The sequence below is a fragment of the Pelodiscus sinensis genome, chromosome 21 (assembly GCF_052426305.1).
Source record: "Pelodiscus sinensis isolate ZL-2025 chromosome 21, ASM5242630v1, whole genome shotgun sequence".
NCBI lineage: Eukaryota > Metazoa > Chordata > Testudines > Trionychidae > Pelodiscus > Pelodiscus sinensis.
This window is the reverse complement of record NC_143072.1, coordinates 18053968-18078217: the sequence shown is the minus strand read 5'-3', so window position 1 is coordinate 18078217 and position 24250 is coordinate 18053968. Positions and strand designations below refer to the sequence as shown.

General features: G+C 42.3%; 1 protein-coding gene across 3 annotated transcripts in view; it reads right to left on the bottom strand.

Moving 5' to 3' along the window:
• The window catches only part of NF1 (neurofibromin 1), a 201571-nt gene that overhangs the window by 5010 nt on the left and 172311 nt on the right, over window positions 1-24250 (bottom strand). For 2 of the 3 annotated variants that reach the window (XM_075904829.2, XM_075904830.2), the window contains 6 exons: window positions 19406-19528; window positions 18598-18725; window positions 17728-17828; window positions 15480-15622; window positions 14641-14687; window positions 12675-12891 (listed from right to left, as the gene is read on the bottom strand). In XM_075904829.2, coding sequence (XP_075760944.1) covers window positions 12675-12891; window positions 14641-14687; window positions 15480-15622; window positions 17728-17828; window positions 18598-18725; window positions 19406-19528 — 759 coding nt within the window. Of the gene's footprint in view, window positions 1-9; window positions 8684-12674; window positions 12892-14640; window positions 14688-15479; window positions 15623-17727; window positions 17829-18597; window positions 18726-19405; window positions 19529-24250 lie in introns of those variants that run through there. The other variant, XM_075904831.2, reaches the window with a different exon arrangement.

The following is a 24250-nucleotide window of genomic DNA, read 5'->3' as shown; positions in this document are numbered from 1 at the left end:
GATAGGAAATCAAGGGGACACAACATTAATTTCCTAAGGTTAAGATTCTCAGTCCCATTTATCTTATAGTTTAACATTTTAAAGGCAGGTTTGTCTTCGCTTAAATTGGCCACCAAGAAGGCATTTAACAATTTTAAAGGCAGACAAAAATTAGAGACATTCTTTAGACTAAGAATAAGAAAGCTGCCAAAAAAAAAAAAAAAAAAAAAAGAGAACATAAGAGAAATAATAATGACTGCAGATGAAGCTAGAAGCAGGCAGGCCTTGACTGAATGGTAGTTACCATAGATTATAGAATAAAGCAGCTTCAACACATATCTTACCATAGCTTTCCAGTAGAGGTCACCTTCCATCTATCTACAACGGCTCACACCCTTCATCTTTCCATACATTCAATCAAACTTGAGCAAAATTAACATTGCAAATACCAAGCTAGTAAAGTTATATTAGCAGGGCCACAGGCTTCTTAGGTATATAAGACGAACGAGGAATCTGTTACAATCATAGCTCCATTTCATACGTGTCCCCTTCCTGACACTTCTAGTCTTGTGTAAAATGCCAAACACTTTGACAGCAAGTAGAGTACCATGTACTTGACATGTCTATTAGTACAGAGATGTTTCCTATCAAAAGCCCCTTAACATAAATATTATAAGGGGGAGGAGGAGGGTAATCAAGAGTTCTATACAGCATAATGAAAGAGTAAACACAAACATTTAACAGTAATGTACATGAATACTGTTATGGCAACTTAAAATTCCAAGTGTCCTACAGAGTGTAATTGGATATGTGGAGCTGTAAAGATGTGGAGAAATATGCTTTCCAACTCATGAGATCTAGATGCTTCCACTCCTTGTCATACGGTGTGGTTCTGGCTCCACTCTGTTTTCCCCTTTGGTTGACTGTGTCCACAACTAAAGAATTAGGGGACAGGTGGGGAAAACAAGAAATTGTCACCCTGTGATGTGACATCGTATTTACAGTCAGATCTTTTGCAGACTGGTGGCATTGTGGTTGGCATCTGCCAGTTTACCTTGCCAGGGTCCATAAGCGCTGGGTCCATTGGTAGGGCGAGCTTAACAGAGGGGGAGGCATGTAATATGCTGGTTAATTTATGTTGAGTTTCAGGGAGACTCACTAGGGAGATCTCCAGGATGTCAGCCACCCTTTTGTATAGTTCCTGGAATGATGGAAAGTCACCTCCCACTGTGGGAGAAGGGGACATTAAAGTATCATCAGGGGAGGATGATATAATGTGCATTGGAGGGTGAGAAGAAACAGAAGAGTCCTCATCATTCAAGGCTGGCTCACCTTCCTCCTGGTAGGCTGACCTGTCCAGGGTTGACAGGGAGGTGGCCTTTGATGGTGTGGATGGAGTTGGCTGAGGCTGCACCTTTTGTGGCTGCTAGGCCTGGTATGGTACCCAGGGGTCTCAGTAAGGCCAGTTGGCTGGTAGTGGCACAGGAGGAGACAGCCATTGAGATGGTTGCCATTGCAGCAGTGGCTCTTGCTGAGGCTGCTTAGGAGAGGCGCGTCTTGGGGTGTGGGTACCAACCAACGGCGTGTCGTCCTCATCACTTAAGAGCGGCAGTGCCAACCTTGCCGGAGTGGAAAGTGTGAACTTGCCAGACGTGGGTGAATGGTTGGTACGAAACAATGGGGTCATGGGCACCGAGTTACCCTGAGATCCTCTGTAGTAGTAAAGGGCTGTGGTGCCGCGGCGCCGGTGTGGGTGGCAGTGTGGAGAGTGTTACAGCTGCAATCTGCGGTGATGGCGGTGCCACATGGGAGGCCGTTGGTACCACATGTTTGTGCCAGAGGTGGCATAGTTGCCAAAGGTGCCGAGTGAGGCTTGGATTTCTTCGGTGCTAGTGGTGCCTTGGCAGATGGTGATTTGGCCTTTGCCGTCATCAGCACTGAAATGTGTTCAGATGGTGCCGATTTAGACTTGGCCTTCTCTGGAGCCTTGGTGCCCACTTGGTGAGGGGTCCTTGGACCCTCGGGAGCTGTCGGTGCCTGACGGTCCCAGTACCTCCCTGTCCAGTGCCCTGGTTGAGGTCAGTGCAGGGGGTATCTAGGATGCCTGCCTTAGTTTTTTTTTTTTTGAAGGGGATGCGATCTCTTTCTGGGTTGTTCTGAGGAAGAGTCTCTGGCGCCAGAGCCTGCTGGAGCCACTTCTTGGGCATGGCAAGGGGAGAAGGCTGTTGAGGTGGGGTAGAGAGCATTGGAGCCGAAAGCGGCCTCACTGTTTTCAAGAGAGTTTAAGCTGGAGCTCCCTTGCCTTGTGTATGTGGGCCGTTAACTGCTTGCATTGCTGGCTGGCATGTGCCGCCCCAGGCACCAGACACACTGTTGGAGACAGGAATTGAGTCTGCAAGACAGGCAGCGTTTAAATCCTGGGGATCCTGGCAGCCCAGGAAGAAAACAACTTGCTAAGGCAAATGGCTTTAACAGCTACAATAAATTTTTTTTGTAACAATTAATGGTAACTAGAAAACTACTAACTATGAACACGATTATTAAACTATACTAACGATAATAACACGAAAACTTTGAAAATTGTGTCAAAGCTGGAGAGCAAGTGTGGTTCTGACTGACACTGGCGGAGGCAGACAAAAAACTGAGGGGATGGTTGGCTGCACATTCGTAGCAGCAGAACCGTATGCGCCACTGCTTCATGTGCGCAGCCTACCGGAGGGCACTGCTACCTAAAAACTCTGACTAGGCATGCAGCGGTGTCCCAAACACCTATAGGAACACTCCTCAAAGAACTGATTTTTCACAGATGTCTCAAATTCTAGATAGATGCCTATCTAGAGAGATTTCATGCAGTGGAGTGAAAGATGACATTTTTTCTGGATCAGTATCTGAAATTTTCATTAAGAATTGAGAAAAAGATGTATAAAGAACATATCCAGTTACTGCCATGATATACTATATATATGTAAAAATATACACAATCTCCGTACACTACATTAGAAGATCAAATACAAAAATTGTGACTTGTGAAAGAATTGATTATAACAAAAATATTTCCCTGTATTTGGTGTGTTTAAATGTACCTCCAGGCTTAAGAAAGAAGAAATCAGATACTGATGAGGCATACGGAAACTAGTTGGAATGTCTTATTTTATAATACTTCCAATACACCCTAAAAATTATTCCCAAAGTATGGGTTGCAACCCAGTATTAGGGATATGAGGCACAGGGTTACTGGGGAGCTCCCCATTGGGGGAGTTTCCTGGCAGCTGTTGATGAGTTCCCCAGCGGCTGCTGGCAGGTCGTAGGCATAAACAACTTTTCCCTTTGTTGTGGTCTGGGTCACTAGATCACAAGAAAAAAGTTTGAAGACCACTTCCCTAAAGTGAGTGCAATAAATCCTTGTTTTCTAAACAGGAAGAAGTTTTTGATTACAGGTATAGGAATGCACATTTGCACTTCTCATGTACTGACAAATTTTCAATTAAAAAAAAACAAACTGTGTGGCCAGTGTGATTTAAATAGGAATAGATGGACCTTTATCAGACCCAGTATGGCTGTTCTCATATATAGTTGTATGTATTCAGAGATATCAACATCTGTAACAGTAATATCCAGCCTCTTGTCCCAGATATTTTAGTGGAATAAAGATGGTATTGAGGTGAAGTCACTGGACTAGGACTTTGAAGATCTGGGTTCAGTGTCTGGCTTTAGTGGGAAATTCCATTAATTTGTTTGTGCTTCAGTTCCCCATGTGTAAAATGGGGACAATACTTAACTCTGTCTAGTCCATTTAGATTGTAATCTTTTCAGGATTGTAATCTTTTAGGAACGGTGTCCTTGCATGTGAATATAGCATGCTGGGGCTTGCAGATGGTACTGGCATTTTGAACACAAAAGGATTTTTATTTAGGCTGAAGTTCTGTTATACTTTCAGCAATACCATCCTTCCACTATTATACTATTTCTTTGTCTAATTCAGCCCTCATAATAACCTAAGTAATTTTACTGATAACCAGGCATTTTACATGGAAATCGACAATAGAACTCTGGCATGGAATGTTGCTGTTTTAGTGCCCATGCTAAAAAATGGGATTTAAGACCAGAATCATTGGGCAGATAGGTAGTTGGTATATAGCAGTGTTTTTCAACCTATTTATTAATAAAGTACCCCTTGTTCACACAAAAAAGTACCCCCAGTACCTACAGTTTTCAGACGCACAACATTTTTTTCTACCATTGCAACACATTTGTTTAATCAAATTAATTGTAGCTGGGCGGGTGATAAAATTATTGGGTGTAAAAAATACAAAAATAATAAAGCGCTGTAAAACTTAACACAAAAATTCAATTTTCTCCAAATTTCAGTTGTGTTGACGTACCCCCCAAACTTCTCTCGAGTACCCCTAAGGGTACTCGTACCACTGGTTGAGAAACACTGGTATATAGAACAGTGAACAATTGATGCACATTGAAGTTTATTCAAATGATTCAATCATGATTTGATCTGTTCTCTGATTATACTCTCCTCCTGCCAGAGGCCAGAAATTTTCCTGAAAAAGAACAGGTATGAATGTGTCTGAGCAGCAGGTCTGGGTTACAAGTAACATTGGGCTACATTAAGTTTTTTTAAGCATGAGTCAGACAGCATTGCCCAAATGCAAGGACTACTGATATTTTTATTATAAACATTTTACAAGTAGATCACAAGATCTTACTACACTGCAAACCACATGTACAACAAATTTGTCTCCCCCACCACCAGCATTGAAAGGAGACTAGTACTGTAACAGTACTGGAAGCTGGTACTGCACAGGGCACTTTCGTAGCTGAAGACTATAATGATAACTCAAGCTGCGTGGTCACAAGATCAGCTGATACTGAAAATACCTTCAGCGCTAAAGAAACCTGTGTTGGGAGCATCTGTACGGCAGGGGCTGGCACCAGAGTTATCAGCACCACATGCACAAAGATCTGCACCAGGCAAATCACAGACTTCTGTCGCAAGTGCTTGGAGACCCGAAGAACCTGATCTCGGCTGAGAGTCACTCTAGGCTACGCTGGCTTAGGAGGACTATGCCTCCTGTAACTTAGGTCCCCTAAATGGGCTTTTCTCCCTTTCTGCATTCTCTTCCTGAACAAGCGAGACTGACGGTATGCGGTCTTGGCTATGGCTTTCCAAGACAAAAAAGGCATCTTGAGTGCTATTCATTAACAAAATGAAACATGTATTAAGGTGGGACAGTTTGGCCCTCAGGGATTTCATTTCAGACCTGAAAGCTAAATCCCAACAGTGGGGAAGCCCCAAACACTCGCAACTTTTTTCTTAACTATATATAGCCACAGACGGTACAAAAATTACTAGACTAGTATTTTAACCCCCACACCCAATCAGTAAAGTGGCTGGTAGGAAGGAGCTGACAGATGGCTGGGCTCCCACTGCCTTTTGTGCTCTCAGGGGGGTTGGGTTATGTGACAGGTAACTGAAAGTTCAGGTGTGACTCCAAAGGTAACGCTGGCCAAAAGAACTAGATCTTAGGCATACGGAGGAGCTACGCAGTAGAAGTGGAATCCATGTGGACAATCAGATGAAGAGCTGTTTAAGTGATGAAAGACACCAACTGTTATTTGTGACCCAGCCATTTCTAAGCCCCAACCAAAATATTTTCCACAGTGAGCACCACAGAAGATAGAGGTTATAAAGTGGGCCTACCAGGAAACTTCACCCTTTGGCTGTGCTGACTATTCACGGACAGGAAACCTTGCAATTAAACAAGTGCTCTCTATATAGTAGAGGAAGAATGAAGCTTACAATACAGAATATCAGGATGAAAGCACCAAAAGGGATTTATGTTCAAATGCACAGACTTTTCTAAACAGTTTAAACCCCTATTCTGTCAACCCTGGACTAGCTATAAGAAGTTAACTGTCAATAACTTTGCATGTAAAAGATGTCAGGGCAAAGCAAACAGTGAGCTCTAACTATGTTAGTCTGGACCTCACACAAGATCTTACTACACTGCAAACACATGTGATAAGCCACTCCACACAGAAGGGACTTTGGGTGCAGAGCCATCATCACTAATATCCTAAAACAGAATAATTAATTTGAGACAATGAACCTGAAACCTCACTTTATTCCAAACCTGCTTACAAACAACAGTTATCAATTTCACTGTGCATATGAACTGAAATTGTGTATTTTGGACTGAAAATTATTCCTGCACCAAAACACTGGTGCACCTGAGGCTTATGTCTCATTATTTCTGTAGCAAAATGAGAGTGAGTAAGTGTGGGAATACTCAAGAGTGATTGTGTTAATGTTCAGCAATGGGACGAACACTGTACATAGTAAAGCATTTTAATGATAGGAGCTAAAATGTGGCCTAAAACAAAGATTAGCGACAGTGAAAAAAATAATGAAATTTCAAATGATAATTTTTAACCTAATTATGGAAGGAGGGAACAAGTGGCAATTTATTGAATAAGTAAAAACTTTCCAAGCCATGAAGTACCTTCAACTGTCTTCTATTTCATATGGACGAGAATCAGCCTCTTATTCTGTCAGTCATAAGATTCTTCTTTCATTTATACTAGTGAAAGTGGAGAATCAGGTCCACTATTTTACAGGCAAAAGGATTATTTTCTAAATTAAAAACACAATTGCATTCTGACTCCTGCTGTCAGTTGTGGCTTATCTTCCACTTCACACAGACAGACACAGACAACCTAGAGCTTAGGCAAACTACATGATCAAGGAGAACAGGAAGCAGTCTATATGGCTGAGTGCATAAAACATTCTCTGCAACTCTTTCTGTATCTTCCTACATGAACAGAAGGCTCAAAATGTCAATGCCTCAATAAAAGCAGCATGTGGTCTTCAATAATTAATCTGGCAAAGTTTGTTCCAAATAACTCCTCTTGTGTGTAAATGCTGATGGCATAGTGCTGATGTTTAAACTGATTTTCTATCAAAAAAATTAAATGAAACATTTCAGCCTCTCTCTTGTTCTTGGTGAATATGTACAGTAGATTACCTTCATTGGGTGTTCATCACTGAAGTATCAAGGTGCCCGTTCTCTTCTCAAACCTGCCTTATTCCTGTGGATGGGGCTTGCATTCTCACCTGCTTTGTTTTAAATATCAAATAAGGAGCTAATGGCAATACAAGAAATGTAACAGCTTTACACTTACTTACAAGTGCTGTGTCTGGAATCATTCCTGTGTTTAAAGAGCTTAGTAAATTACTTCTCATGCCTTAAGCCCCACTCTAATGCAGTTCAAGCAGTATCACGTGCAAATATGATGAAAGTAGAGGGTACCTGGATGAGGAAGCGGCATGAAAACTGCTGATTTAGAGCAAGGCAGAGAAGCTTCACGGACACAGAATGAAAGAAAAAACATAAGTGAATAATGTCCATGACAAGAAAAAAGAGTAAGACAGACAAAACATTTATAGACAATGACTCTGCCTAGTTCTCTTGGTTCCAGAGGCGGGAAATGGAAAAAGGTTAATATCTGATACTCTGAGTAGATTGTTACTATAATGAATAGCTGTTTGTATAAATCAATGGTTATCTCTAAATTAATTCACTGTGATAAAACTGGCATCACCAAAACAGCTGATTGTTTTAGCTGAATGGTTCTCGGACAATGGTCACGTGGATCACTGTGAAAATCTTGCTCCTCCTAGAGCTTCCGTGGCTACCTCACCTCTTTCTAGAGACTAGGTGTAGAGGTCATCTCTATCTCCTACCCTCATGTGCTTGGGTTGCTAATTTCATCCTGGGGATGACATTTCTTCTGTCACTTGCTTCCTTACATCTCTCCCAAGATAACGCAGAAGGGGAGAGATGCATAGCAATGATCTGACTTCCCCAAAGTTGAGCCTCTAATACGGCACAAGTAATTTCAGTGAAAGACAATCTATGCCCACAGCTGCATACAGTGGTGTAGGGTGGGCTGATTCAATGGTCAATAATTAGTATGGAACAGTTTGAAAACCAAGATATGAGCTATATACAAAACTATACCAGTTTAAGAACTAGGGTTGCCAGATGGCTTCAACAAAAATACCGGACACACATGACATGACATCACAATCTACATTACATCTTATTTAGAAAATACCGGACATTTCTATTTTCTCAATTTGTTTCCTGAACAGAAAGCTCAAATACTGGACTGTCCAGTTCAAAACTGGACACCTGGCAACCCTATTAAGAACATGTTTAGCTAAAACAGTACGAATCTGTGCAGCTCAGGCCCAAGAAGTGGAAGATTTTGAGGCTGAGGTACATCATCAAGGGACCCAACTTACAAACTGGTCCACAGAATGAGAAAGTTGGAGAACCACTACTTTAATTCTAAGTCTCCCTTCCAGCCAATTGCCAGAATGGGGTGAGTACATTTGGGCCCAGACAAAACACTAATACAAAATGAAGATAAGAGACAAAGTAACATTTCAATTAAGCTTTTGGGTGCTTTAATTTTTAACTGACAAACTTGAAATATCTTTAAGGGGTGATTTTCAGAGGTTTGGGGCACCAGACATTCTGAATTTTGGGAACTCAATTTCAATCAGAAGTAAATTGTTAAAGAACTGGATCATATAGACACATTGTACAGTATACCTATGTGCGTAATAGATGACCTGATATATCCTTCTGTATTCCTCTTGTTTACTGTGTATGTTTGAAAAGTTCTGAAAATAAGTTTAAAAAAATTAAAATGCATCATAGAATCATAGGACTGGAAGGGTGATCCCATCCAGTACCCAGCATTCATGACAGGACTAGTATTATCTAGACCAGTGTTTCTCAACCAGTGGTACGAGTACCCTTAGGGGTATTCGAGAGAAGTCTGGGGGGTACGTCAACACAACTGAAATTTGGATAAAACCGAATTTTTGTTTTTAGTTTTACAGCGCTTTATTAGTTTTATACTTTTGACACCCAAAAACTTCATCGCCCCCCCGGCTACGATTAAGTTGTTTAAACAAATGGGTTACAATGGTAGAAAAAAAATGTGCGTCAGAAAACTGTAGGTACTGGGAGTCTTTTTTTTTTTTTTTTTTTTAAAGGGGTACTTTATAAAAAAAGAAAAAAAAAGGTTGACAAACACTGATCTAGACCATCCCTGATCATCCTCTCTATTATGCAACACCTGCAAAAAAGCGTGAAGTGAGTTCTCCACTTGGTAAATTAATGGAGGTGTGTGTGAGAGGTCCAATTAGTTCACTTAAAATACTAGCTCACAACACAAAACATCAAGAAGTACAAATCAGTTTTCGTCAATGTTAAACGAATTTAAGTCTCAGACAGATCCACCAATGGGGAGAGAAGGGGGCAAAGGGGACAACTGCCCCACAGTCCAGCAATTCCAAGGGGCCCAGGGTTGCTGTGGCAGCCAGAACCCTAGGCCCTCTAAATCACTGCTGGAGCACTGCTCTGCATGCTCTGCCTGCCTTTGAAATCCCTGGGCCTGTGGAGCTGTCAGGCTTCCCCCCCCCCCCGCGCACCCAGATACAGAATTTCTTGGGGCTGAAGGGCTGAAATTTTTCTATTTTACTTTCTCATTCTGTCTTCAACACTAGCAGAAAAAATCTAAATGCTTAAACTGATAAAAAGCCAGTAAAGACCATTAAGAAAAATCTGCTCTCAATAGCAGTAACTCCAGGTATATTGTATCTTGTACCTCTACAGCACTAAACTACTCTTCACAGTGGATGAAGTTGTCTTGTGACCACAAAGTATGCTCTGACTAACTTCTAGTCCTGCATTTTCCATAGTTTGTAATTTATTGTTACAAAAATTAATGTCAAATTTATGCACTGAGCAGACCCTACCAACTATCCCCTTTTTAAGTGATGGGGATTTAAGACTCCTAAACAGTCTCCCACTCATCAGTGTGGTCTGTGGAACATTTTAGTGTTTTGCATGGAGCTGACTTGTTTCTAGCTGAGAGAAACAGAACAGATGAGAAATGATTAAATAAAGTATTTTTTCCCTAAAAAGAACACCACAATACACAATGCAGAACGGCAGCTAAGAATCACATGCAAATATGACTTACTACATTGCAAACAGATGTGAAAAGTCACTATGAGTGTGATCTGTGGAACACTTGGTAGTGATTTGCAGGGAGCTAACATTACTATATACAAATAACTGCTGGAGTTGTCGCAGAGATGTTACATAATTGTGAGAAGGGAGGTATCCATAATACAGGTCTTTCTATTAAGTTGTTGACCAAATTTTGAGGACATTTGGGAGCCAGGATTTAAACAGCATGCCCTGAATTTATATTTTTAAAAGCCTTTTCCCCCCCTTTGTTTGTCAGTTTCTATCTTGCAAACCTACCATAGAGGGAAAGAGTTAATTTACCAAACAGTGCTGGCACAACACAAATTAGCCTTACAAAGTTTTCCCTGTACTTTTTTTTTGCTGAAACAGGAATCTTAGGTGCTATTTGTATTTATAGTCATTTCAAAATTTTCAGAAATAAACTGATGTTCAACTGAGTTCCTGGAAACAATCACAGTAATACTACTGAGACACCATCTTAAGATCTTCATGAGGTTTTCTGTTTGTAACAAAGTTGAACAACTTGACACTTGACTACTCATTGCTTTATATTACTTCTGCCAAAGGAATTACTGAATATTTATAAATAAAGCTAAAAACACCTTGTTATTTAAGAAATTAAAGATAGGAACATTAAAAGTACTTGCAATGTAAAAAAATGACTTTTCCAAGGATTTCTAAAGCCACCATCTACTGTAATAATTTATTACAGAAAAAGAGTGTTGGTAATTGTAACACCTTGTGATTACTAAATCCAATTATTCTGTTTCTTACTTCGAGTCTTGTTATTTGTCCTCGGCATGAACCTCTGTAATAAGGACACAGCAACAAGACTGCAGTGACAATGCAAGACCCCTTAAGGCTGAACTGTGCTATTGATAAAGCATCATAGACAGGTACAACTCTGAAAAACAAATACTCCACTCCTACTCAGGGGAGAGCTATTTAGTGAAATGAATCTTCTTGGCTTAGCTAAAACCTGGGAAATGAGCCAGTTTCTCCTGAGGATAACAGACTTTTCCATCTAGACTGGCTCAATTTTCTCAAAACATAATTCTAGCACTCTCTCCCCAATGATTAAATCAGCTAGCGGGTTTCACTTGCTCTGAAAAGCTGGACAGATACAGTAGAGAGGTCACAATTAAGTCATGAAATGGTAGGATTTTAAATACACTTCAGTGTCACTCGTTTTGATAACCAAGGTATTGACTCATCTTTTGTGAACCCAGTATTTATCATCATATAGACAAAGAAACATGGACAACAGATGTGAGTGGAAAGGAGATCTGGAAGGCTACATTTCTTAAGCGCATTGACTGTCAATTCGGGGCTAACTGAAGCCAGTCAGAAATCTGAGGCAATGAACACAGCCTGGACCTAAAGGCAAGCAACAAGAGGCTACCAATCCTTGCACCCATAATAAAAAAATAAGCATGGAACAAAAAATATTATTTTTAAATTGTTAGAGCTGTAGTAATTTGAATGTAACATGGCAAAATGATATATATTGCTGTGATTAAAACACAGAAAAAACATTACTAGAAGATTTATAAGTTAAGCAACCCAAAACCACTGCCTAATTCACCAAGAGAATATCTCCAAATATACAGCCTGTCTTTTCTTTGAACATTTCATCCTACTGCCACTTGCTCATACCCTCATGAACTGCAAAATGCAGAACCTCACCTTGCTCGCTATTCATCCCTGTGCATACAAAGATCTGCAGTTCTATTTCCTCCCGATCTATCCCTATTTTCTCCCCAAATATGTTAAAGTATTCCATTCCATTGTCATTTACTCTTTTTTAATACTTAGCGGTCATTCTCTTTGGAACCTCTTTCAATTTACCAGTATCTTTTAGAAACATGGTCAGAAACGAAGCAGTGTTTCAGGTGTGGGAACACCAGTTCTTTAAATCAGTGGGACTATTGCCCCTCTGTTCTGTGACATCACGCTATTTCCTGTGCACCCTTAAACTGCAGTGGGTTTTTTCCCCCCACTGGCTCATTATATTACCAATCTGTATCTAATTAGTTTCTTTAGCATTATCCCCCAAGTCTCCATCAGCATTATTGCTTTCCAGGGTTCATCTCCAACTGAACATGGAAGTTTTAAAGGTTTTTTCCTCTGGGGGGATTAATTTGCATGTTCCTATCTTGAATCTCATATGGTTATTTCCATGATTAACTATGCTGAGATATCAACACAAATGTAAATGTTTACATTTGTAGTGCTCTATACTAAAATTTAGTTCTTTCCAGCATGCTGCTGCACCTGGATGTCAATTCTCTGCATGTGTCACCAACAAGAAGAAAAACTTGAATCCCTAGGTATTTTCCAAGTTTTCTTTGTTACCCCGTTCAGTGTCGATACAAGTAACATATGGCGACATTAGGTCCCACTCACAGGGTCAGAAGACAACTTCCATGACAAAGAAAACCCAACATCAAGATGCAATAATGTCATGAATATTTTAATAACAGAGAATGCTATGTTGTTTAATATATTCATGTCTCTGGAGCATTAATGACACTTCTTGTTTGTGGGGCTATATCAATGTTAGATTTAATATGGTCCCTTTATAGAGATAGCATAAAACCATGTACTGACCTGGGGAATGCTGGGAAGTTGCGAGTGAGGTCATAGAATTAGAAAGGTTAAGGTTAGCAGTAATACTAAGCTGGCTCTGCACTGCTGGAGGATAAGGAGATGTAGGCGTCAGTAGGGATTCCTCACTGGTTTCCTCATCAATTCCAGGCAAATATGTGTCAATCAAAGCATCAAGAAACTTCACAATAAGCTCAGCATAGTCTGGGATTTGTGTTTGCTGTGGAAATAAAAATTAAATCTTTCCTTTTTCTCTTCCACCAATATCAACAGAAGTTTTACCTCAAACCTTACTTTGATGTTTGCTCACTTGCTTTGTCTAAGTCTTTAAGCATTTTACGTGGGCATCTGCAAAGTCCAATCTTGGCTCATGTTCAGATTAATTTTAATATGCACTCAAGGCAATCTGTAATTATAATATGAACACCCCATTGAATAGCAGCAGCATCAAGTAATGAGTGGTAGCAACAATGCTGAAATTTCTTTTAGAAGGAGCACTGCTCCTTCTAAAAGGAGCACTGCTCCTTCTAGCTCTGATGATTTATAAACATTATCTGTGCCTCTTTAAATCTAATATCCAACCCACTGTCCATCTCTGCCCATTTGGTCCTTGTTACATTGACCTGACCGAACAAATTGCGGCACAGATGGTCAATACTTGTATTGCGTTCCATGTATAATGTGAAATTTATCATTGTGAATTTACTTCTGTATTGATTTCCACATCTGTGTAAGCCACAAAATACATATACAGGCAGTCCCCGGGTTACGTACAAGATAGGGACTGTAGGTTTGTTCTTAAGTTGAATCTGTATGTAAGTCGGAACTGGCGTCCAGATTCAGCCGCTGCTGAAACTGACCAGCGGCTGACTACAGGAAGCCCGAGGCAGAGTTGCTCTGCCCCCTGCTTCCTGGAATCAGCCGCTGATCAGTTTCTACAGCGGCTGAATCTGGACGCCTGGGACAGAGCAGCTGGGGCGCCGCTGGGTAAGTCCCCGCAGCGCCGCACCTCAGCGCTGTGGGGACCAACCCGGCAGCACCCCAGCTGCTCTACCCCAGGTGTCCCCAAGTCAGCTGCTGCTGAAACTGATCAGCAGCTGATTCCAGGAAGCCTGGGGCAGAGCAGCTGGGGTGCTGCCGGGTTGGTCCAGTAGCGCTGAGAGCAGCGCTGCGGGACCAACCGGCAGCGCCCCAGCTGCTCTACCCACAGGCGTCCCGAGAAAATCTTGGTCTGCTGGGGGGGAGGGGGGGACGCACTAGCTGCGTCCCGCCCCCAGCAGACCAGGGAGACGCAGGTGGGGGGACTGCCCAGACGCGCCCCGGTCCCGCTGCCCGGGTCCTCCGCGTCTCCCTGGTCTGCTGGGGGCCCCCCCTCGGCACTGGGTCCCGCCGCCTGGGTCCTCCGCGGCTTTGCTCCGCGTCTCCCTGGTCTGCTGGGGGGCCCCCCCCAGCAGACCAGGGAGACGTGGAGCAGCTTTTCTTGCCCCGGAGGATGCGGGCGGCAGGACCGCGGCGCGTCTGGGTGGTCCTGCCACCCGCGTCCTCCGGGGCGAGAAAAGCCCCGTTCGTAAGTACGGATCCGACATAAGTCGGATTCGCGTAACCCAGGGACTGCCTGTACTACAGAACTTGAGATGTGTTGATAGTAACATGTCAAGGGGCTCTTAACGATAACAGGATCATTGCAAAGGGTTATTTACCATCATGACTGCTCTTACTTGACTAATAGCTTAAGAGTAGGTACCACTATTATGTTCTCATACCTGCTTACAAAATCTACCAAGATTTGTTAGGTCTGCCTGAGGGCTAGTTACTGCCTTGCTCATTAAAGTTTGCCTAGGGGGCTAGTCTGTTATATCAACATCGTTTTTTAATACTGATATATGGTACCATAAGGGACATCCTGGTGCTCTATATAGAGAATAAAGACAAGACTCTGAAGAATTCACATTTTACATACTATTCTTACCTTAGAGAATGGCCCAGCAAACCTCCACAACCCATTAAATCCAAAACCTGTAACAAATTATATGACTATTACCACCATATAACAATTTTCTCATATTAGGTTTTCCTATCAAAATTCTAAGAAAGATGCATCTTGCATTGGCTTACATAAAATGATGTTATGTAAAGATCTCTCAGTTACAGAACATGACATTTCTTAGGTATAAAAATAGACTAAATTTTGTGTTCAATATGTAAAAAGTACAGCTACTGAGCAGTGTGCATAGTATAAATATATGTATTACATAATATGCACACTCAAACAATATTACATCTGAAGTATAATAAATGAATTCCAAGCCTCAAATTAAAATGGGAGGCTGTCATGTTAAGAGTTTAAATATACATAAAAATTCCAAAAGGGCAAATTACTTTGGAGCCTAAAGTCATATTTTCAAAATGAACTTAGGAGCCAAAATGTCATGGACTTTCAGTGCTTAAGTCACTCTGAAAACAGGGCTTAAGGTGGGTCAGAAATGTTACCCTCTACAATTTATTTACCAGTTAGATCAGAAGCAGGCAAGATATGGCCTGCAGGCCAGATCCAGCCCGCCAAGCCTTTTAAGTCGGCCCGCCTGTCCCTGTGGCATGGAGCAGTGCTGCTCAAAGCAGGTAGCTGCTCCCTGTGCTCTTTTTTGCTGCATAGGGAGAGGAGGCGGCTTTGCACACTGCCACATTACGGTTTGTGAAATTTAGAAAAACCCCACTCTATTAATTCTGGGCAGCAGTAATCTTGACAGAAGCATTATTTATTTATTTTACAGTAAAGCGGTTTAAAAAAAGAAGAAGAAAGATATTTACTTTGTAGGTAAGAAGTTTGGTACTGGGGTGGAGATTCCTCATGGTAGACAACACTCTGAACGATCCCATGAATTGGATTCAACAAATTTGGATCTTGGCACAGTGACAAAAGGGTATTGATCTTGGAGTCCAATAAATTGTGCCTAAACAATACAAAAGTAAGTGTCTTTGTTTTGTTCATGTAGTTACTTAAAGCTGAAGATGAACTGCAGATTCATTTATCAAATAAAGCTATTGGGATGGGATTTTCAGCAGTGTCCAAGTGATTCAGGAGCACAACTTATTCACTTTGAATGGGACTTATTTATGCTCTTAAGTCACCTCAGTGCTTTTGAAAAATCTCAGACATAGAAAATGTAATTCAGCAACTCATTTCTTTAATTAGCAATTAAAAATACTCAGACATGCAAAATCAAATATTTGAATTATTTACGAGGAAACAACTTGTAAAATAAATCTCTGGATTTACTCAATCTTTGGTATTATTTCTGACACTGCTAAAGGATGCCAATTACTCCCAGTTTGTTTTCAATGACATGTGAAATTCCTTTGAGTCTGACCATTTTATAAAAGGATGATGTGCGTGTTGTAGAAAAAATATCACACCTCAATTTAAGAAGTCCACACAAATTACACTCTCTAAATGACTTAACCACCTGCATTCTGCTACAAAGACCTTTTACATCTGCACTTGAAAGGGAATCCTCTGAACTGTCATTCATGTTAAAATTCGACACTTGCCAACAAGGACTTAACAAGTCTTTGAACTTTCTCACCCATTACCAAGACAGTTTCCCCAATTATCACCTGTAATACCATTAACTCACAAACATCCCACTCTCCCTACCTTTAATATCAGCAATTCACAGACACTTACCTTCCTTCCTCCCCCTTCCCACCCCCCCGCATCCCCCTTCTGTTCTGCAATGTGATTTGTCCTTTTCATATTTGTTCACTTTTTTTTAATTGTATCCTTTGGTATATATGGTTGTGACTGCTTTCTTCCACTATTTGATCTGAGGAAGTGGGTCTGGCCCACGAAAGCTCATCATCTAATAAACCATCTTGTTAGTCTTTAAAGTGCTACATTGTCCTGCATTTTGCTTCACACAAATTACATGATAGTTGGATTTTCCTAAACTGTATTTTTTGCACGCAGAAACCACCACCATAACAAACTAAGCAAACATGTTGTATGCAGAATCGCATACAAAGAGTATACTTGGGTTCACTTTACATAACTCCTTTCAATGGGTCACTTCAATACCAGTAAAAAAAAACCCTATAACCATGACTGAACAGCTGGACCAATGGCTGCAGTCAGCATTGAGAGATTTGGGTGGGTTTGGAAGAAACTGTTGGGCTACTGAACATGCAAACTGAACAATATGGACAACAGCAGAGATAGCTTCTCCACAGTCAGGCCAAAGCATCCAAACTCTGACTTGGAAGGACTACGCCAGAGCATAATTTGGTCTTCAAGGCCTTTGGCTTCTCTGTGGAAACAGTCCATAAGGGTACTTCTTAGTACCAACTGGGGGTGGTTTCTGAATTGAGGATACCTCTATCCAGGGCAGGCCCAAGCCCTTTTGGCGCCCTGGGCTCGAGCGCACAGTGCTGCCCCCAGGCACACAGTGCATGCACGGGCCCACCCCCCCAGGGAGCATGGGCCCTCCCCCAAGGCACACAGCACATGCGCGGGCCAGCCCCTGGGGCGCACAGTGTGTGTGCGGGCCGGCCACAGCCGCTGACGTGCAGCCCGGGGCATGCCCCCAGGGAGCACGGCACATACACTGCCCAGCCTGGCCTGGTGAGCGCTGCTGGCGCGTGCGCTGGGCCATGCAGGGCCACACGGCCATGGGGGGGGGGGGGGGGGGGGGAAGAGTGCTGCTAGCCAGCGCTACGGAAGCTGGGCGTGCAGCGCCTGATGGCAGCTATAACGGATGCTGCGCACTCCTTACAGCTGCCATCAGGCACCCCTGCATAGGTTGGCGCCCTGGGCAGCTGCCCAGCTCACCCATGCCTCAGTCTGGCCCCACCTCTACCACCAAGAACACCAAACTCATTTCACATAGGCCACCAAATAGCTTCTAATGATAACAGCCGTCAATTCTTACAATCTGAACTAGCAACCTGGGGTGAAAAATGTTGCGCAACCCAATTGCCATTCCAGAAGTTACTTTATGCAAGTGTAAAGCAGCAAGCTTATTATGAAGATTATGATATACACAGAGTTTTAATCACTTACACAACAGGAAAGACCTTTGGGAAGACGACACTGGCTTCTGCTAAATATTCATAAAGAATTCGTTGGTCAAATTCATCTGTAGTGTACTTTACTAACGTTGCCTGGAATAACACAAAGGACAAAAATCAGTCTCTCTAATTTGGGAGGCGAACATTTGTGCTTAATTATCAAGACATGACACTAGATTATCGCTAGCAGCACTTGATTGCCAAAAAAGGAACACTAGCATATGACATTAAGGGTGGGCTTTTTTTAAGGACAATTTAACTATTTCATGTGCACAAAGGAGACTTACAATAAATAGAGTTGGTCAACATTTTAAAATCTGGCAAAATTTTTAGTGAATACATTCCCTCTTTTGGTGAGAAAAGTTGTCAACAAATCCCACTTATTTTTTTAAAAAAATGTAAGTTTAGCAATTTATACAAACTTCAAAGTGTTTCAGTAACAACAAAGAAATTCAGATTAAACATGACAGTGACGGGGAGTGCATTGGAGCGGGTTAGGAGAATATTTAAAGAAATTTATACTGCAACCCTCAGTCACTGTGCTCAGGTAAGTTTAAAACTCCAATTGAGTTAGTTCCAGCAATTTATGATGTTTTTGTTAAAAAAAAAAAGTAATGCACATACTGATGTGCTCTGCAAAAAAGGGGCATAAAAACATTGAATATTTGCCTGTCTATGATTACTGAATATGCAAGTCTCTTGGATATCCTAGATATTAGTGGGCAAAACAGAATACTTTTTACCCATCAGGGACAGACCCTTATCAATCAAGCCCTACTAGCATTGCACTGAAACATACATGCCGGTTTTAAAGAAGTAGTGCATTTAAAAACACAGCATAATACGGGAAAAGTGTGCTTACAAGGACAGTAAGCAGCAGGGCTTGAATTTTTGGATCAGTAAGAACCTCTTCATCCAGGAGGACATTAGACTCAGACACAGAAACTTTCCGAAGGTGTGGGTGTTGTTGGGGCGATATTCTCTGGGTTTCTGCCAGAAAAAGAGACTTACTCAGCCAGAGCACAAGAATTAAACAACAAAGAATTTTATACCATCCCATCAAATTCAGCCACCTACAACTCCCATGAAACAGTGACTTGTACATGATAAAAAGCAAGTTTGTAATAAATAATACCAACAACAACATCTTTTGCAATATTTTCATCAAGAGGTAAAAATCAATACCCCATTTCACAGAAAGGGGAAACTGAGGTCAAGGGAAGTGAAGTGACTTGGCCAAGGCCACCCAGCAGACCAGTGGCAGAACCAGAAACAAAACCCAAGCTTCCTCAGTGCTAGTCCAGTGCTCTATCCATAAGGTCACTGCTTCCTTTGTAAAAACACACAGCATTCAGTGCTGATAAATATATAAAGAGTATAATTTGGTTTACTCGATTTAATTCAGCCATGCAATATTTAGTTTTGGCTGCCTTTTACTCTAGGTCTCCATATTCACTTTGTTCAACTGTAGGGATTCAAGGTTCAATTGCCAATGTTAGAAAAGGTTGGAGACTTTCTAGACGGCTTGTTTTGTTACGACAAATGCTATCAATTGCCTTGTTATAGACAAAATAAATGAACACTGAATTCAGTAATCATCCCCTGTTCATGTGCACAACACTGCATTTATTACTAGGAATAGTTAAAACTTGTTTTGTCTTTCTTCTCACCCATGTCATAGTCATTTTCAGCTACTCTCCGCATTTTTGGAGGTGTGGTAATCCCAGATTCCATTTCTTGCCTTTTAGGAGCCTTTGTGTCTGATATCAAATGGTCAAAACTTTTCCTTGTACCTAAAAAAGGAAAAAAAGAAAGACCCCCCCCTCAAGAAATTAAATCAAACCACAGTGAATACTCTGTGTATATCTGAATTGTAAGGTACTGATTTTTTTTGCTATGAAGGTACAACCTTACCCAGAACATGTGGGACAAAAGCACTGGGAGGGTGGTCTCATGGTCTTCTGTGACACATACCTTTTGTGTTGAACAGTGACACACATCCCTACAAGGGTAGGACCTCTACAGGCCTTTGTCCAGCTGGTGTTCTACAACAATTTGCATTTGTGGATACATTAGCTATAGATAAAGTCACACTTGAACCTGGGATATCACGGTCACATCTTTGGAAATGCTTGGCTAACACAATATACATCAGCTTCAGGGGGTAGCCGAGTTGTTTTTTTTTTTCTGTAAAAAACTAACAAATGGTGTGGTAGCACTTTATAGACTAACAAAACATGTAGATGGTATCATGAAATTTCATGGGCACAGCCCACTTCTTCAGATGACCGGAGTTATGAGTTTGGGATGTGAACACTCAAAATAAATGGGGGGAGTTGAGGGTGGGGGAGTAAGGAAGGGAGGTGGGAGACAGCATCAGTAAGTATCTGGAGAATGTGTACTTAAACCTAAGCAGATAAAAATCCGAAGTCAACAGATAGATTCCCATGTCAGGAAAGATACTTCTCAGAGAGCTGTTAGCACCTTCAATGGTTGTTAAATTGGTAATGTCCCATGCCCACGAAAGCTCATGATACCATCTACATGTTTTGTTAGTCTTATAAAGTGCTACCAGACCATTTTTTTAATAATATACATGAGTTCAGCAGCCAATTTTAAAAAGTCAATATTTAAGGCTCAGATGCTTAGTGTGTGCTGCTCCGTTCCTGAAATCTATTTCCTGAAATCTATTTCCTAGGACACTACAATGTCTAACATTTAGTAAATATTCTAATGCCTTGTTACTAGCAAGAGAATCACTTCTCCTCCTCTCTGTGTTCATACTTTAGTGTTTATGAAAGGTGAGAAGATAGACAGCACTGGGCCGAGGTAAACAAGATGTGGATAAGTATTGTGCAAATCCCTGAAAAGTTATAAAAGCAATATAAACCTATATACTATCCACGCCATTGTTGTCCAGCCTTGAGAAGTAAACAGAAGCCAGCAGCTCATGATAGTTGTCTAGCTGCCCAGGGCAGGAAGCTTGGACATAGCAGATACCATCCAATATTATGAAATCATCACTCCCACTTGACCTGAGTATTAACCTGCTATGCCACAGTCCTTCTCCTTTACTCTCCGTCCTACAGACAAGATGAAATCATGAACTTCGGGATATTCTGCCCCTTAGGGAATCACCTGCCATTAAACACTCAGAGGCCTTACACAGTCCCAACATTTAGAAAGAGTAAGAACTAAGAACTGCTCAAGTGCTAGGTAATAGGTTATGGATTTCTAGGTTCCCAATTTAAATCGAACACTTGATAGCACCTTCCAGTTACTATCTGATTGCTTGGTGGCCTGTACGTTAATCAAATTATTTTTGTGGTCTCATTATGTTTCCAGTTGTCATGTGTCTGCACCAACTGCTTAACCACTGGTACTAACTGGAGTCCTTATTATAAGGTTCAACAGGAAGACCAAAGATTTAATGGCCATGGCCACTAAGCTATCCTCTCTTCCCTTGGGCCTGAGAACTTCTAGAGCAGGCCCGGGTAAAATACGGCGCGTGGGCTGGATCCAGCCTACCAAGCCACCTGATCCTGCCCACTAAGACAGTGGGGAGCCCCAAGCAGGCTCCCTAGCTTGACCTGCAGCCCCGCACACCGTGCAGAAACGTGGCTGCAGGGCTCCGTTTCTGTTTTAAAACTGGAGGGGAGAGAGGAGGTTTAGGAGCCGTCCCTGCCCCCAGCACATTCTTATAGAATCACAGAGCTGGAAAAGACCTCAGTAGGTCATCAAGACCAGCCACCTGCTCTAGGCAGGACCAATCCCAACTAAATCAACCCGGTCAGGGCTTTGTCAAGCTGAGACTTAAACACCTCTAGGGATGGAGATTCCATTACTTCCCTAGGTAACCCATTCCAGTGCTTCACCACTCTTCTAGTGAAATAGTTTTTCCCTAATATCCAACCTGGACCTCTCCCACCACAACTTGAGACCACTGCTCCTTGTTCTGACATCTGTCACCACTGAGAACAGCCTTTCTCCATCCTCTTTGGAAGCTCCCTTCAGGAAGATGAAGGCTGCTATCAAATCCCTCCTCACTCTTTGCTTCTGCAGACTAAACAGACCCAACTCCCTCAGCTACTCCTCATAGGTCATATGCTCCAGCCCCCTAACCATTTTGGTTGCCCTCTGCTGAGCCCTCTTCAATGCATCCACATCCTTTTTGTAGTGTGGGGCCCAGAACTGGACACAATACTCCAGATGTGGCCTCACCAGAGCCGAATAAAGGGGAATAATGACATCTCTGGATCTGCTGGCAATGCTCCTTTTAATGCAATGTAATATGCCATTAGCCTTCTTGGCTAAAAGGGCACACTGTTGACTCATATCCAGCTTCTCATCCACTGTAACCCCCAGGTCCTTTTCTGCAGAACTACTACTTAGCTGGTTGGTCCACAGTCTGTAATAATGCTTGGGACTCTTCCATCCGAAGTGCAGGATTCTGCACTTGTCCTTGTTGAACCTCATCAGATTTCTTGTGGCCCAATCCTCCAATTTGTCTAAGTCACTCTGGACCCTCTCTCTGCCCTCAACCGTATCTACCTCTCCCCCTAGCTTAGTGTCATCTGCAAACTTGCTGAGGGTGCAATCTATCCCCTCATCCAGGTCATTAATAAAGATACTGAACAAAACCAGTCCTAGAACCGAACCTTGGAGCACTCCGCTAGAAACCAACAGTCATCCTGACATCGAGCTGTTGATCTCTACCCGCTGGGGCCGGCCTTCTAGCCAGCTTTCTATCCATCTTACTGTCCATTTATCTTATCCATATTCCCTTAACTTGCTGGCAAGAATATTGTGGGAGACCATATCAAAAGCCTTGCTAAAGTAAAGGTATATCACATCCACTGACTTTCCCATGTCCACAGAGTCAGTTACCTCATCATAGAAGCTAATCAGATTGGTCAGGCACGACTTGCCCTTTGTGAATCCATGCTGACTATTCCTAATCACTTTCCTCTCTTCCAAGTGCCTCAAAATGGATTCCTTAAGGATCCCTTCTGTGATTTTTCCAGCCTATAGTTCCCTGGATCGTCCTTCTTCCTTTTTCTGAAGATGGGCATTACATTTGCCTTTTTCCAATCATCCGGGATCTGTCCCGATCTCCACCAACTTTTTAAAGATAATGGCCAAAGGCTCCTCCATGACATTTGCCAACTCCCTCAGTACCCTCGGATACATTAAGTCCGGACCCATGGACTTGTGTATGTTTAGCTTTTCTAAATAGTTCCTAACCTGTTCTTTACCCACCAAGAGCTGTCGATCTTCATCCCTTCTTGCGTCACTTAGCACATTAGTCCGGGAGCCAACCTCGTCCATGAATACAGAGGCAAAGAAAGCATTGAGTACTTCAGCTTTCCCCACATCATCTGTCACTAGCTTACCTCCTTCATCCAGTAGGGGCTCCACACCCTCTCTGATCATCTTCTTGTTAACACATTGGCAGAAACTAGCCAATGTGAGCTGCTTGTTGAAGGAACAGGCAGTCAGGAAGAACCACACCCCCCCTCCTCAGCTCAGTTACGATGAAGCACATGGGCAGGCAGGCAGGCAGGCAAACATTTTAAGTCTGCAGGCAGGCAAGCTAGTTTGGCAGCTGGCAAGTAAGTCTCTTGGCCACAGCCTGCTTCTGGCACCTCAGCCCTTTCCTACCCCAACTCTCTGCCCCCCTCACTCAACATACCAAAACCCTCTGTCCCCCTCTGGCACCCATAGCCCCTCCCAGATCTGGCACCCCAATCCCCTGCCCGAGATCACAATCCCCTCCTACACTAGGTCACATCCCAAACCCTTTCACTCCAATCCCCTGCCCTAGGGCACAACTGCCTGCTTCATCCCAACTCACTACCAGACTCCAGTCTCCTTCCTGCACCCCAGCCCCTTTCCCCAAGCTCCCATCAGCACCCAACCTCCATCCCAGACCCCGCATCTCCTCCATTAATATCATGGAAGAGTGTGGTCCTCAACCACTTTCCAAAAGTAGCTTTCCCATCAAAAATTATTGCCCGCCCCTGCTCTAGAGCATGGTTGAAGCACAGTTTGGCAATGTAGTGTAGGAAGCTTCTACAACCATCACATGTACTAGACTTGTTCTGTGGCTATACAGAGTCAATTCCTCAATCTTCAAGACTTGATTTGTCTTGCAATTACCACTAAGCAAGCCCTACTCAACTACTCCAGTTTTACCCTCTAAGGAAATTAAGAGGCACCTTTTGTTGAATAGTAGAGTAACTTGTAAGTTATGTAACAGAAGAGGACTGATGCAATAGGCTAGGAAAGTCCTATCATTTTTGTTTGTTCCTGTGCCGTTCAGAGTCCTTCATCCATATACCTAATAAGTTAAGGAGCTGTCAGTTAACATGTAGCTGGCGATTAAGAAAAATTGGTTTTCATCTTTGTACAAATTTTAATTATGTCCCGAAGAGTTGCCTTTTTTCCAAGGAAATTCTAAAAGAATTCCTTATGAAATTTACAAGGATGTGACTAAAGTCACCAAGACTGAAAAC